Genomic DNA, 14393 nt, shown 5'->3' on the forward strand with positions numbered 1-14393 from the left:
TTGTCTTCTAATTTATTTTCCTTAAAACTCATTACTGAAACCAAAACAAAAATCAAAACCAAAATGATCTTTAATCCTGTTAAATAAATACAACGATTAAGTAGTAAAACTCTATAAGTGTGTATGTGAATCGATACTTGGTTTTTACATATACGATATGTACACTTGCCTATTTGTGTGTTGTTTAGTTAAGATGATAATTAATTTTATAAATTTAAAACTTAACACTGTGTAAACAAACATTTGTAGAAATTAATACAATGCGTTTTTCATACTATACCTATTGCACACCACTTATCTATAAAAAAGAAGTATTATTTGTAGTTCACAAGTTTGAATTTGAGACCTCCCATGTCATATATAAACAATAAACTTCTTACAAACTCTTTTAGATAGTATTAACTAATATTTTATTCACTACATATTATATGAATTTAATATCCTATCTAACACTTTAATACTCTTCTTCCCATTAAATTTGTTTTTTTCATTTCTTGTTTTCAAATAAGAAATCTACATTTCTTTAAGTTTATTTAAATATAAGTAAAATAGCTAAATAGTTTTTTAAACTGAGTACTCCGGTTCTATCATCCAGTCATTGTTTTGAAACCCGGCCCGGCTCGACCGGTCGGACCGGGACCCGCTGGTATTCCGGTCCGGTTCGCACTCTAAACCTGTTTTCTAACAACCCGGCCGGGTTGGACGGTTTCCGGTCAGACTGGAACCGGTGAACCGGCGGTTGAACCGGTAAATCCTTGTTTTTAATTAAATCAAAAATGAAATGGAGTTTGGACAAGCCGGGATTTGAACCTGGGAGACTTGAAGTAAGAAAGCCTTGACTAATAACATATTAGCCAACCAACCATGCTTCATTGTTGTCTTTTCAATTGAAAAATTAAATAGTATATACTTAAAAAGCAATGCTTAAAACATAAATGAACATTAAAGTACGCTATTATTAATATTTTTTGTTATAATTATTTTTTTATATGTATATTATCATATAAATATATAAATATTTATTTATATTATTTATTACGTCATCCGGGTCAAACATCGGTCCGCCCTTCCGGGTCGGTCCGACGTTTGACCCGGTAAGACGTCCGAGCCAGGTCTGAAAACATTGATCCAGTATAGCATTTGACCAAGTAAGATGTCCGGTTCGATATCTGATCCGAGTACGAAAACATCCGTAAAAAAACATACCATTTTTAAAAAAGAAATAATAATGGAGGGAGGGAGATCTAAACAATTGACGGCAGATTTCCCGCCATTTGAAGCAGCCACAAAACCAGTTGAATTGATTCATTCATTCTTCTGCTTCTCATCCACAGCAATTAACAATAATAATAATAATAATCTAGTGAGTGAATTAACTCAGGCAAGGAAAGATGAGTGGGAAGATGAGGATAAAGGTTACCAACAAGTGTAAGATGCGTGGTTACACCGTCAAAGTGGAAGCCCTAAAGCTCATCCTTTCATTCATCTCCGACTATCAAGACCAAGACCAAGCCCTTGATCTCATCCTCGACGAGCTTAAACTCCAATCATGTACGTATTTTCCACTTCCATTTACCAATGCCTGGATTTAGGCTAGGGTTTTTTATTATTATTATTATTATTATTATTATTATTATTATAATTTTGGGGCTTTTGTGTAATTGACACTTTTGGTGGAATTGGATAGGGTATTGGTTCGTACGGGTGTTAGTCGTGTCGGGATGACCGGTCAAATTGTTTAAATGACAACCCGAATTCAGTTATGTTTAAATAAAAGGGTTTAATCAAGCTACAAATTACGGGTGTAAACCATCCAAGCTCGAGCTTCGGCTCGTTTTAACTTAAAAATGATTGAGCTCAGTCGCTTATTGTTTATTAAATATTTAATTACTTTATTTATTAGTTTTAAATTTTAATATGATATAATGTATATTAATTAGTTATTTTTATTGTAATTTTTATCTATTGCATAAGTAAAATAAAAAGCTAGGCTTGATTTGTGAAACTCAGGCTCAAGCTCGTTTTAGCTCGGCTTGATTCAAATCTTTAAGGAGCTGATATCGAGTAGCTCATACACAGCTCGGTTGGTTTACACTTCTGTTGTAAATGTGTTAATCAGGTTGGTAGGTTGTAAAAAATGGGTTAAACGAGTCACAAATGCATTAGTGGGTCGATCTGATTTTAAATAGTGCAGGTTGACATTTTAACGAAATAGGTTAAACGGGTCAACCTGAAAACGAGACATACACCAACCCAAACATCATCATCATCATTATTATTATTTTTCAATTTTGATTCAAAGTTGTTGCTTTTTCAAGTCCTAAACTGTTAAGATTTAATATGCATGTAAAATTTATAGCTGTCATTATATATAAAAAACATGATGTAGTTTTTTTTGTTTTTTTGGGGCTCCTTTTTTTAATTTGGAAGTGCGATAATTTTTTGTGGAATTAACTTATTATATTGATAAAATGAGATAGTGGAATCTTCGATTTTGGATAAGGAGCCGGTACAACGTGCTGTAAACAACCTTCAAGCTGCATCTGCATCTGTAGACGATGATGATCTTAGTACAAATATGTCAACGGCTTTCAGTGTAATTGACGCCTTCAACATTCCAAGGTTTCGCTATGATCCCGTCAGAAAGATGTTTAGCGAGTAAGTCTTTTTTTTTGTTGTGGTTGCATTGCATTAATTATACGTTGTTTGTTTTCCTATTAACTTTAAATGGTCAAAGGCTAGGAAACTTGATATTTAAGTTATATGGTAATTAACATGATTGTCACAATTTATTACATAAGTTACACTATACATCCAAGTGTAATATCATTTCTATATATACCATGTTACTCTATTATGCACACAATAAATACCAGTACAGTTTCTGATTTCATCTACTACTATATGTATTAATTACATTTGAATTTGCAATATGATGCAAATGTACTGACTCATTTTTGAGGAACTCTTTTTAAATCCATGGTATTATTTGCTGTATCATGGTGGCCTACAAAAACTCTGTTATATTTTTTAATAGCAAAAACACAAGTCTTGCCGTATTCAATTAAACAACATCAATTCATTTAAGATGGAACTTTAACTGAAAGAAATATGTGCCATTTATATATCTTTTGTTTGATGTAGACACACAGGGGCACTTCCAATTCATGGTGATGCTCTTTCAAAAGCTTGGTTGTATAGGGATCGGTTTCTTTTGCTATCTCAAAGGCTGTCACGTATTCCACAATTCTCTAGGCCTTCATTTAGTAGCGAATTATCTGAATTTGGGAGCTGCGAGGTTTTTTTTTCTCATTTACTCTTTCACACACATGCATATATATGTGTGTGTGTACATGCATGTAAAGCGATTATTTCAGAACCAATAATATGTTGAGACTTGAGAAACACTAGAACCTTAGAACCATATTAAAATTTATATATTTAACTATTTAAGTACTTATTATATAAATTGAATAGAATACACGTAGATTTCAATAATTTTAAGATAGAAAAATATAATATTGATAGTCTTTTATCTGAATGAACATATGCACATGCACATTTATATTCATCGGTTCGCAGATTTATATATTATAAAAAAAGTAATCACGAGAGAGGACATAAATTCAAAGGAACGAAGAGAGATAAATAATATTTGTTTTCCAATTATATTTTTATCGTTGAAGTGAAATGTACACTGTCTACTGCAGGTTTTGCGGTTTTCAACATACTATTGGTTCTAAAATAACGTGCCTCTATATATATAGTTGCAGTTTGTGAATGGAGTGTTTGTCTAAAAGTTTTGCTTATTCACGTATTTTGTAGATATCTCAAATTCAATCTCTGGTGGGACGAACAGGAGTAAGTTGGGTGATGGGTGTTATATCTCAATTTGAAGATGGGGTCTTCTACCTAGAAGACCTTACAGGAGCTGTTCAAGTCAACCTCACCAATGCTATATCCTTAATCATTTGATTTTTGTTGCTTAATAATTATGTTACATTTAATTAACTTCTTAACATGGAATTTGATTATAGTTGGAGACTAGTAATCACTAGGGGTGCTAAACGGGCTATGTTTGTGAACTGACTCGACACGAACCCGAAAGTTTGACCCGAACGCGAAAATCTTGTCAGACTGTGAACTCGAACACGACAAGCATATTCGCGGGTTGACTTGAAAGTCTTTTATTTTTATTGTTTATCTAAATGGGTTTGTGGGTTCGACCTGTTACTGACTCAACTCCGTTTATACCAAATTTTTAACTTTTATTTAAAACAAATATATACATGAAAATTGTACTAAATTTTTTATATTGTTTTATAGCTTACAACGTGTCTTAGTCATTAGTATGGGTATTTGCTACAATACGCGAGATGCACAGTAACATAGCTTTTTCTTAACATTACTTACAAAATAACAACAGGATATTTTACTGAGAACAGTATAGTTTTAGCTCAAGGGGAAATGCAGTTAGATGGTATTTTCCAGGTCAGCATTAACGTATATTTTTTCTGGTAATAAAGTCCACATTCATTAAATGTTCATTGCTAACTTATAGTTATACTTCGATCATCATGCAGGTTCAAACATTTGGTTTTCCTCCATTAGAAGACCGAGAGAAGTCAACCTCATTATTTACCGGGCTTAATTATTTTGGTAGTCAAGCACTTGCAAAAGAAGACACTGTATCCTTTCTGAGTCCCTTAAAGGCTTATAACTGTAATTTATTTGCCACGTCAGCTTGAATTCTAAATTGTTTTGTAAGTTTCCTTAATTGTGTTTCCAGCTCAGACTTGCAGAGATGGAGTCAAGGGCGGTTAATGAAATGTTTGTTATACTGTCTGACGTTTGGTTGGACCATGAGGAGGTATTGAGTTTGTATTAATTGGATGTGACAGTTTGACTCGTTTATCTAATGGGTCGATTTGGGTCGTTTTTTTATCTCAAACAGGTCAATGATAAAAGTTAAAAGGAAACTTATCAAATGGATTTATTGAACCAAAAGTTGCTCAAAATCTATATTAAACTATTAGCGAATTAATATATTTTTTCTGAGCATGTTTGAGACAATATAATCATTTATAAAGAGGTTTAGACTTGTACAAAAGTTTTTAGGGTCAACCCAACCTATGCAAAATATATCAGGGGTGTGAGTTTCTGACATGAGATTGAAACACACCACGAACCTAATACCAAGTTCTGGGTTTGGTTTTAGATAAACGGATTTGGGTAAATCTGCGAACTCGTTTAGGCAACATAGTGGGTTTGTGGGTTGACTTATTCAACCATTTTTTATTATTTTTAAAATTGGTTGGGCATTTTATATCAACATTTAAAACCTAAAAGAGAAATTTAACTGTTTTATATATTTTAAGTGAACCGTTGGGCAGGTAGTTCGTTTATGTTAGGTTATTTAATAAATAGACGGACATGAACAGACTATTTTGTTCAATTAGTTAAACTAACGGACATGAACACAACTCTTGGTTGTTCATATATGTCTGTGGATGCTCGGCTTGTTTACAAGCCTAAAATATCGTATTAAACGGGCCGTCTTCGTCTCAACCTGTGAATATTCATGTCATGCGTGGTTTCATATGCCTGACACGATTTCCAAGATCGTGTCAGGCTGGACCCGCCAACCCGCGAATTCAAATCGTTTAGGATCCCTACTTTGACCAGAATGTTTTACCACCTCTAGCAGTAACCTTTTGCATGCACCATCTAATATCCTGATTATATTTTTTATTAGAAAAGACCATTGCAAAGCTCGAGATCGTGTTAGACGGTTATGAAAATGTTGAAGTCGTTCCTTCTCTCTTTGTGTTTATGGGAAACTTTTGTTCACGCCCTTTTAATGGTGCATTTAATTCTATCTCAAGTATCAGGTGAGTGATTCTCTCTGTATTAACTATAAGTCAACTATTATTATATTTGTTCTGAATTAACTTAAAAGAAACAATTTTGTGACAGATCGAATTTTGCAAAACTTGGGAAAATAATTGGAAGCCATCAACGATTAAAAGAACACAGTAAATTCCTTTTCATTCCGGGACCTGATGATGCAGGTGAAGAACGTTGAATGTGTTATTATTTACTAGTTTTGTTTGTAATTTTGTTGATCAATTGTTTTCTGTTTTTAATTTTAGGGCCTGCAAAAGTTCTACCTCGGTGTGCTTTACCTAAATATATAACTGAGGAGCTTCATAAGCATATCCCGGATGCCATATTTGCAAGCAATCCATGCAGGTTAATCTGCAATTATTTCTCAAAAATTTCGATTAACCGAATTCGTTTAACGTTTTTGAGTTCGGGTTTGTATATATTTATGACTAACATGATTTTCTTTTTGGTTTCAGAATGAAGTTTTGCACCCAAGAAATAGTATTTTTTCGCCACGATCTACTTCACAGAATGAAGAAATCTTGTTTGATTCCTCGTTCAACAGAAGAAACCAGTGATGATTTTGAGCATGTGAGTTACAATTCTCTGACATAATTCAAATACTGTTTCGGGTGGGTAACGGGTCATTTGAGTCAAAATAGGTCAGGCTGCTAGCTCTTTTCTGTGTCTTTTGAAAAATGCTTTTGGAAAACTGCTTTTTAATCCTTTCGAAAAGCTAAAATAAGAAAGTTTTTTGTGATTGCCAAACACATTTAAACTTTTTGGCTTTATGAAAACACCAATAAGTCAATAAGCATTTTTCAAACTCAATTCCAAACATGCTCTAAATATTATTACAAAAACTGCATTATTTTCTATTTACAATGTTGTAAGACCCTGACCTTTTGTTTTGACTAGAATTTTTTTATTTGACCCGTCTGATCAGTTATAAAATTAATGAATCCCGTTTAGGGGTGTAAACGAGAAGTGGCTCGTTTAACTTACAAGAGCTTGAGCTTGGCTTGTGAGTAGCTTTTCAAGCTCGTTTGGGCTTGGCTCGGCTCGTTTATTATTTTATTAATTAGTTTACATACATTTATATTTATTTTATATATATGTTCTGAATATAAGTTTTATACATAACATAGCATATATTATTTAGTTATTTTTTTAGAATGTTGCACATTACAGTAATAATCATGTATTAAATTTATGTTATACAAGTAACAGGGCTCGTTTAGTCTCGTACTCTTGTGAGCCAGCTCGAGCTTAGGCCTGTTTTGTTAAACAAGCTTATTTTACGCTTGAGCTTGTTTAAGCTCGACTATTCGAGCTTTTAGCGAGCTGATCTTGAGTAGCTCTAATCCCAATTGACTGTTTCATATTAAGGGTTGAAAGTGCCATGCCATCATATAATCTTGAACTAATTAAAAAATATCTTTTCTTGCATGCAGCTTGTTGCTACCATAACACATCAAAGTCATTTGTGTCCTCTTCCTTTGAGTGTAGCGCCGATTGTATGGAATTATGATCACTCTCTTCACCTCTATCCAACTCCACATACGGTAAAATTCTAAAATTTATTATGTTATCCGCATGACCATTTATATTTTGCCATGCTTATTGATGATTACAACATTCACATCTAAAATGGAAAGAACGGAGATGAAACATTATATAGTTATTATTGCAAAATTTACCATCATGAAGCCAGTTAAGGTGTGACACTGTGTTTTGACCTATTACAGATTGTATTAGGCGACAATAGCGAGCAAAAGGCCTTCAAGTACACGGGTGTTACTTGCTTCAATCCCGGTTCTTTTTCAAATGACTTCACTTTTGTGGTATATCGGCCTTGCAATCAAGAAGTTGAACTGTCAGCTCTGGAATCTTGAATGTAACATACTCGACCGATCATTATATTCTCAAAGGCCACTGTTTTGTGACAAGAAAAAACTAATTTGTTTTTATCACATAAGTGTTATTGTTAGTAGTGTTTTTGTTTCGTATAGTGATTTTATTTGGGTTGTTACGCACACCTGATATCTAGCTTTTTGTATGGTGTGTTTTCGTTAGACTGTTTATCATTGGTTCATAACTTTAGATCTCTATTTCATGCTAACATTAACGAGTCAAAATGGGATTGAGTCAAAAATTGTAATTTTTGTGTGGGAAAAATCATCCTGATCATAGGTGATTCTTTAATATATGCATGCTACAAGTGGTGTTGTGACAACTAAGATTATATACATTATACATGTACACATGCTAAAAAAATATCACATGGTTTGGTGTGTTATTTGCATCTTTTAGAGGGCTGTGAACAGTTTTCTGTGTAATTATGTCTGATATCAACTTATTTAAGCTCAAGTCTACATGAACTAAAGGTGTTGCGTGGCCTTTGGGACGACCTTAATGTCTATAAGTTAACTTATGCGATGAGCTAGCAATGGAACTAAAGGTGTTGAGGCCTACGGGCTATCGATCTAATTTGACACGATTTTTATGCAAGGAATGCATTACCATATAATAGAAATTAAAAAAAAAAATGCACTACAATTGCAACCTTTTAGTTATGTCTATTTCTTTTTCATGGCAAATACAACTCTTAAGTGCTGGTTGCACCAGGCGGGTTGATCCAACTCAACTTGAGATCCACCTCACCACGTTCCACATGTTGCAATCTGAGACACACATCTTGAACGACCGTGTCGCGTTTCCACATTACATGGCTTTGTTCCACCAATAAATTTGATCGATCAGGCTGTATTTTCTTTAGAACAGTCCCACTCGGGAAGTTTTTTTGCTTCATCTTTAGTGCCTCTAGAAACGGTTTGATGTCAACTTTTGCATCGCCCATCTTGTCATCCTTGCTAAATGTGTCATGGTCGTACACTGTCTGCAATCATGGGTACATACATAGGTTTAACATATCGTGTTTAGGTTGACTTGTTTAACCTATTTATTACAACCAACCAACATGTTTTTGACATGTGAAAAACATACCAACAAAATTGGAAGATCATGTTCTTGAATATTGGTAAGAATCAAATCTTCGTTCCACTCAGGGTTTGAAGAAACACTAAGTGACCCCGGCGGATTACGGATAATCTTAGGGTTAAGTAGATGTTTCCCACGAGGGTTAGGTCCTGCAAAGATGGTTATTCTTCTGATGACCTGCAAAACAGACACCGTGAGCTCGTCACTGAGAAGGGGGGGTTCCTCCTTGTGACCACCCTCCGGCGTGAGAATCAGACTAGATTGCTCTGAATATCAGTGTATATTAAGAGAAATAGCTAGAGATGATAAGATAATATAAGATGATATAAGATGATATAAGATGATGATACCGTTCCAAGGTGTTGGAGTATTTATAGCCGAAGGTAGGTTTCCAAGCAGGTACGGCCAGCTGTATAATATTCCTTTTCCACCAACTGTGGGCTACGTACGTGCCATGCTGGTGGTTGGTGGGTAGGCAGCGGCTGATAGTGACATGGCCGGCTGTGTACTATTCCTTTTCCACCAACTACAGGCTATGTACGTGTCACGATGAGGGTTGGTGGGTAGGCAGCGGCTGATAGTGACATTTTGTACTGGAGCATGCTCCTCCTCGTACTATTGTCGGTGAGCTGTCACCCTGTGATTGGTTCATGGGATGCTTTGCTCAGATTTTGTCTATTTTGTCCATACCTTGGCAGGTATAGTACAAAAGATCTTCCAGAAGCGTACGGACTGGCTCATTTGGGCGGGAATACTCCCGCCTTGCTCATTCCTTCTTCAGGTGACATTACTGAATTATTGAGAGCTAGTGCCTTGTGCGTGTAGCCTTACTATTAGTGCAGGTAGCCTTCCCTGATGGCTTGTATCCGCAGCTGCGGGAACAGGCGGGGTACTTTACCATTGGGAGGCTTTTCCTGCGGGAACAGCTGGCGTACTGCGCGTAAGGTCTTCATCTCTCTGAGCATGGTGGGTCCTGTGGAACCAGTTGGTCTTCGCGCAGACGTCCCTCTTCAAGGTGAGTCTTGCGGGTCCAACTGGGCTCTGCTGGGACCTACCTCTTCAAGCCCCCCCTGTCCATTGTTCTTCTCATGAATTGTCAATAAGTGAGGTGAACTTTTGGACTTAAGCAAGGAGTTTTGAAAAGGGTTTTTAGTTTTAAGGTTCTCCGTGGGGATTCTTCCCGCGGTTTTCCTAATGTCACGTGCAGAAATTCCCGACTTTTCTGCTTGATCTTTGGGTATGATGCGGGTAGGTGTGTAACCTCCTCGTAAGTCAGGAGCGTTGAGTTTCACTTGTGTAGATTCTCCACGAGGTTTTGGTAGTTTTAGACATAGTGATCAATTATGTTAAACAACCAATTCCATCTTGGAGCTTCAAACAATCTAGTTCTCAACATTCCCGCTATGCGGGGATGTTATTTCCCTTTCCACAAGCATGGCCCAGAAGATCCTTCTTGGTTTCAATTCCCTGCAAGTGCTAAGTATGTGAAGGGTTTCGCCTTGACACTGTACCCGCACTCATCTTATAGTTTCTTGATTTCCAAGGTATTCTTGGCTTCAATTCCCTGCAGGTGCTAAGTATGTGAAGGGTTTTGCCTTGACACTGTACCCGCACTTGTCTTATGGTTTCTTGGTTACCAAGGTAAGGGGGTATATTCCCTCTTATTTTTGAATCTTTGAATCTTTTTGAATCTTTTTGACTTGCTTTATAAACGTTATATGACTTGCTCATGCATACTTTAGTTTAACTTAGCAATTTTCCAAGTGTTTTGAATAAGTTAACCTTTCGACGCGTGGTTGTCAATAGGTTAGTGTTTAGTTTCCTCTATCATGATTGTGCGGGTAGGACCGTCACTTTCACTTAGGATGACCAAACTTCACCTGTAACTGACCTGCGTGAAGGTTTTCCTCATCTTTTTAGAAATTGTCTAAGTGTTTTGAATAAGTTAACATTTTGATGCGTGGCTATCAATAGGTTAGTGTTCAGTTTCCTCTATCATGATTGTGCGGGTAGGATCGTCACTTTCATTTAGTGGGATGGCCAAACTTCACCTATAACTGACATGCGTGAAGGTTTCCTCATCTTTTTAGAAATTTTCTAAGTGTTTTGAATAAGTTAACATTTCGACGCGTGGTTGTCAATAGGTTAGTGTTTAGTTTCCTCTATCATGATTGTGCGGGTAGGACCGTCACTTTCATTTAGTGGGATGGCCAAACTTCACCTATAACTGACCTGCGTGAAGGTTTTCCTCATCTTTTTAGAAATTTTCTAAGTGTTTTGAATAAGTTAACCTTTCGACGCGTGGTTGTCAATAGGTTAATGTTCAGTTTCCTCTATCATGATTGTGCGGGTAGGACCGTCACTTTCATTTAGTGGGATGACCAAATTTCACCTATAACTGACCTGCGTGAAGGTTTTCCTCATCTTTTCCTTAGAAATTTTTACCGTTTTTTGTGTTTATGCGGGTTTTGCCGCCTTCCACACGCAACGACTTACTTTCCCACTTATTTATGCGGTGAATACCAGCATATCAGTGTGGTCAGATCATAAGTAAATGTAAGACTATCAGCGTCAATGTGATAAGGAGAATCATTTCCATTAGAAGTGGCTCTAGGCCTTTTCTTTACAAGTTTGGAATTGATCTACATGCAGCCTGTGTAATTGAGCTCCCTTCCATGTTCTTGGGATGGGGGTGCCATCGAGCCTTTCGAGCCGATATGCACCTGGTTCAGAATCTCGTTGTTTACGCAGTATGTAGTCTCCAACATTGAAGCTGCAGTTTCATTCGTGTTTTCCCCAACTGGGGTTCTACACGCATTAGCCTGCTTAGCGTCCATTACGCCACGAGGTGTGTGAGTTTCCCATCTCTGACAAATGCTTCGACGACGTCCTTCAAGGATACGCATTCCTCCGTGGTGTGGCCTTTTGTCCTGTGGAAGTCACAGGATTTGCTTTGATCAGCGTTTAGACGCTGTCGGATTATTGGAGCCTCTGGCCATGGGAGCCTTTCGGTGGCAAATATCTCGGTGACGCTTTTGGTGAGTGGCGTCCATCTGGAGTTCCGGTTCGACGACTGCATGTTATCCCTTCTGCCTAACCGAGGGTGCGAGCCGGATGAGGTGTCAAAGTTTACCCTTGACTGCCAAATACCAAGCTTCCTCTTTTTGTTTTGTCGGGCGGTATGAACGTTATTTTCTCTCGTCCTCTGGGTGTAGAGGTTTGTGCTCTGGGGAAGATCTCTACCCAGTTGCTTCTCCGTTTCCGCAAAGCGTTTAGCTGCTGTCATGATGGCATCCCACGTGGATGGCATGCCATCTTTACCCGTCAAGGTGCGGATGAGCTCTGGGTCTTCCGCGCCCTGGATGAAAGCAGCGCGAACAAGATCTTCGCTAATAGTGCCCAGACTTAGCTTCTTTGAATTGAAGCGCGTGATGAAGTCTAGTAAAGACTCATCCTCCTCTCTAACGCAGTTGAGGATCGTCCACTGCTCTTCAGTATATTTTCTTTGTTGACTGAAGTGCTGGCTGAACTTGTGTTGGAAGTCCGCCCAATCATAGATGTGGTGGACCGGTAAACGATCAAACCACGCCCTGGCCGCTCCAACCAGCGTCATCTGGAACATATAACACCACGTGGGTTCCGTCCAGTTGCTGACGGTTGCCCCCGCTATGAATCTGTTCAAGTGATCGTCTGGGTCGGATATACCATCATAAGTGCCGATGTTGGACATCTGTTTGGCACTCTTCGGGGCGATTGCTTCCGCAATGTCCCTTGCAAACTTGGACGTTCCCGCATTTGCAACAGTTGGTCTAAAGGTTTTGGAGAAGTCACGTGGGTTTCCCCCCGCGTTCCTTGGTTTGAAGGTTTCTCCAAAATTCCTTCTCGGTTGGAAGTCCGTTTCCTTGCGCTTCCCTTTCGCCATATGACGAGGGTTTGCGTCACTGTCGGACTCCTCCCAATCATCGTCCAAGTACTCGCACTCATTGCTCATGTTGAGCTGTTGTCGAGTGCTTCCGAATTCGTCAGCCTGTTGGAGTGAACGTAAGCGTTCATCCAACTCAGCTTGGAATTCCTTCTGACGTGCTTCCGCCCACGCTTTAACTTGATCAAGTGTTTGGCGGGGGAGCCTCGTTTGTTGTTTCTCCAACTGGGTATCAATGAATCCCAGGGGAGGATTGTTTACTGCACTTGCCCCGGCTTGGGTAACCGGGGTAGTGTTCGTAAAAATTGTGTACTCGCCGGTGTTCCCCCCAGTAGCTGGGGTTGTGGTTACCGGAGTTTCTTGGTCACTCGTTGGCCTTGGCATCGGAGTAACCTTAACCATCTTTCCAGTGGTTTTGAAAAAACTGAAAAAGAATTAGTTCTAGCTTTTATGCACGGATGACGCCAATGAAGAAACACTAAGTGACCCCGGCGGATTACGGATAATCTTAGGGTTAAGTAGATGTTTCCCACGAGGGTTAGGTCCTGCAAAGATGGTTATTCTTCTGATGACCTGCAAAACAGACACCGTGAGCTCGTTACTGAGAAGGGGGGGCTTCTGCCCACAGGGTTCACATTCTTCTGGACAATCCGAGTCTTGAGTTTCTATATATATATATACCAACTTAAACAACATTTAATATTAAGATCATTAATTATAAATTCACATGCATATATATTAATTGAACAATATGAAAGATGATGTGACCTGATTACCCATCTTGATGACGACATATGGATCGCTGGATTTGCTATCACGAATGGCGAGATGGACGCCTCTTTTTATCGTGATTCTAAGAGCACCCGCCGGAATATCCATTAATCTTCTTCCTGTTTTTGGAAATTCTCTTGGCTAAAATTGCCCACGCAATGATTGCAGAATCTGAAACGGAACAAAAGAAATGGTGGTGTTGATCATTGAATACATGATGCGATTGTAATGAAATCGTGTCGATTTTGGATCGTGTGTGCAAAAACATTTATTTGTGATATACTAAATTTGCGTTTTATAATCCATGGATGAAATGTATTTCATAATTACTAATCTCTAGGCTTGTATGTGAAAACATAAATTACCATGTTATTGTTATGAGAAAATCACATATATTAACTTTTATGTTAAATTTATATAATTTCACGCATAGGCTGCAAGATCGAGCTTGAGCTTGGCTCATCGAAATTGTGACATGCGAAACTTGTGATCTTTATCATGTAAATGTTTTATACACTTGTAGAGAATATTGTGTTGTTTTATTGTAAGTCCTACATCAGTGTAGATGAATAACGCCCTGATGTAGAGGAATAACGCACTCTTCATTACAAGGGGGTGTAAACCTTCTCCACCAAGGCATGTTTTTGTAATCGACGAGCAATACTTCAGGTTAAAACAAAAACATGAGTTCCTGGATGAGTAATACACCGAGAGCAGATCATGCAATATATTGGCATGGTTTACTTGGCCTATTATATTAATAATAACATTATAAAGTGTTACTCGTATTCACGCATAAATATGAAACATGCTT

The 14393-nt window shown here is 37.7% G+C and overlaps 2 protein-coding genes across 2 annotated transcripts; one reads left to right on the forward strand and one right to left on the reverse strand.

Moving 5' to 3' along the window:
* The first annotated feature begins 1218 nt into the window (after window positions 1–1218).
* Window positions 1219–7825, forward strand: LOC143626687 (DNA polymerase epsilon subunit B-like). Its single transcript, XM_077096687.1, has 13 exons — window positions 1219–1551; window positions 2481–2658; window positions 3145–3298; window positions 3826–3957; window positions 4414–4491; window positions 4584–4688; window positions 4790–4870; window positions 5761–5891; window positions 5977–6071; window positions 6153–6252; window positions 6363–6477; window positions 7341–7451; window positions 7635–7825. Exons 1-13 carry the CDS (start codon window positions 1392–1394, stop codon window positions 7779–7781), a joined length of 1587 nt encoding a protein of 528 aa, XP_076952802.1. The 5' UTR covers window positions 1219–1391; the 3' UTR covers window positions 7782–7825.
* A 571-nt stretch (window positions 7826–8396) lies between these two features.
* Window positions 8397–13687, reverse strand: LOC143626686 (protein C2-DOMAIN ABA-RELATED 4-like). Its single transcript, XM_077096686.1, has 5 exons — window positions 13577–13687; window positions 13435–13473; window positions 10148–10150; window positions 8893–8949; window positions 8397–8785 (listed from the first exon to the last, which is right to left on the reverse strand). The coding sequence occupies exons 1-5, from the start codon at window positions 13685–13687 to the stop codon at window positions 8495–8497; spliced, it is 501 nt and encodes a 166-aa protein (XP_076952801.1). The 3' UTR covers window positions 8397–8494.
* Window positions 13688–14393: the final 706 nt, after the last annotated feature.

Source organism: Bidens hawaiensis, unplaced genomic scaffold, assembly GCF_021521415.1.
Source record: "Bidens hawaiensis isolate Kalapana, Puna unplaced genomic scaffold, B.hawaiensis_p1.1 tig00004478_1, whole genome shotgun sequence".
Classification (NCBI taxonomy): domain Eukaryota; kingdom Viridiplantae; phylum Streptophyta; class Magnoliopsida; order Asterales; family Asteraceae; genus Bidens; species Bidens hawaiensis.

Bases quoted from the DNA above. Each gene is read 5' to 3' on its own strand.
- LOC143626687 (XM_077096687.1), top strand. From the start codon at position 1,392: ATGAGTGGGAAGATGAGGATAAAGGTTACCAACAAGTGTAAGATGCGT. The intron at 3,299-3,825 runs GTTTTTTTTTCT...CGTATTTTGTAG, and splicing joins CTGAATTTGGGAGCTGCGAG to ATATCTCAAATTCAATCTCT. The intron at 4,871-5,760 runs GTATTGAGTTTG...TTATTAGAAAAG, and splicing joins TTTGGTTGGACCATGAGGAG to ACCATTGCAAAGCTCGAGAT.
- LOC143626686 (XM_077096686.1), bottom strand. From the start codon at position 13,687: ATGGATATTCCGGCGGGTGCTCTTAGAATCACGATAAAAAGAGGCGTC. The intron at 13,474-13,576 runs GTCACATCATCT...ATATATATATAG, and splicing joins TCATCAAGATGGGTAATCAG to AAACTCAAGACTCGGATTGT. The intron at 8,786-8,892 runs GTATGTTTTTCA...CCATGATTGCAG, and splicing joins ATGATCTTCCAATTTTGTTG to ACAGTGTACGACCATGACAC.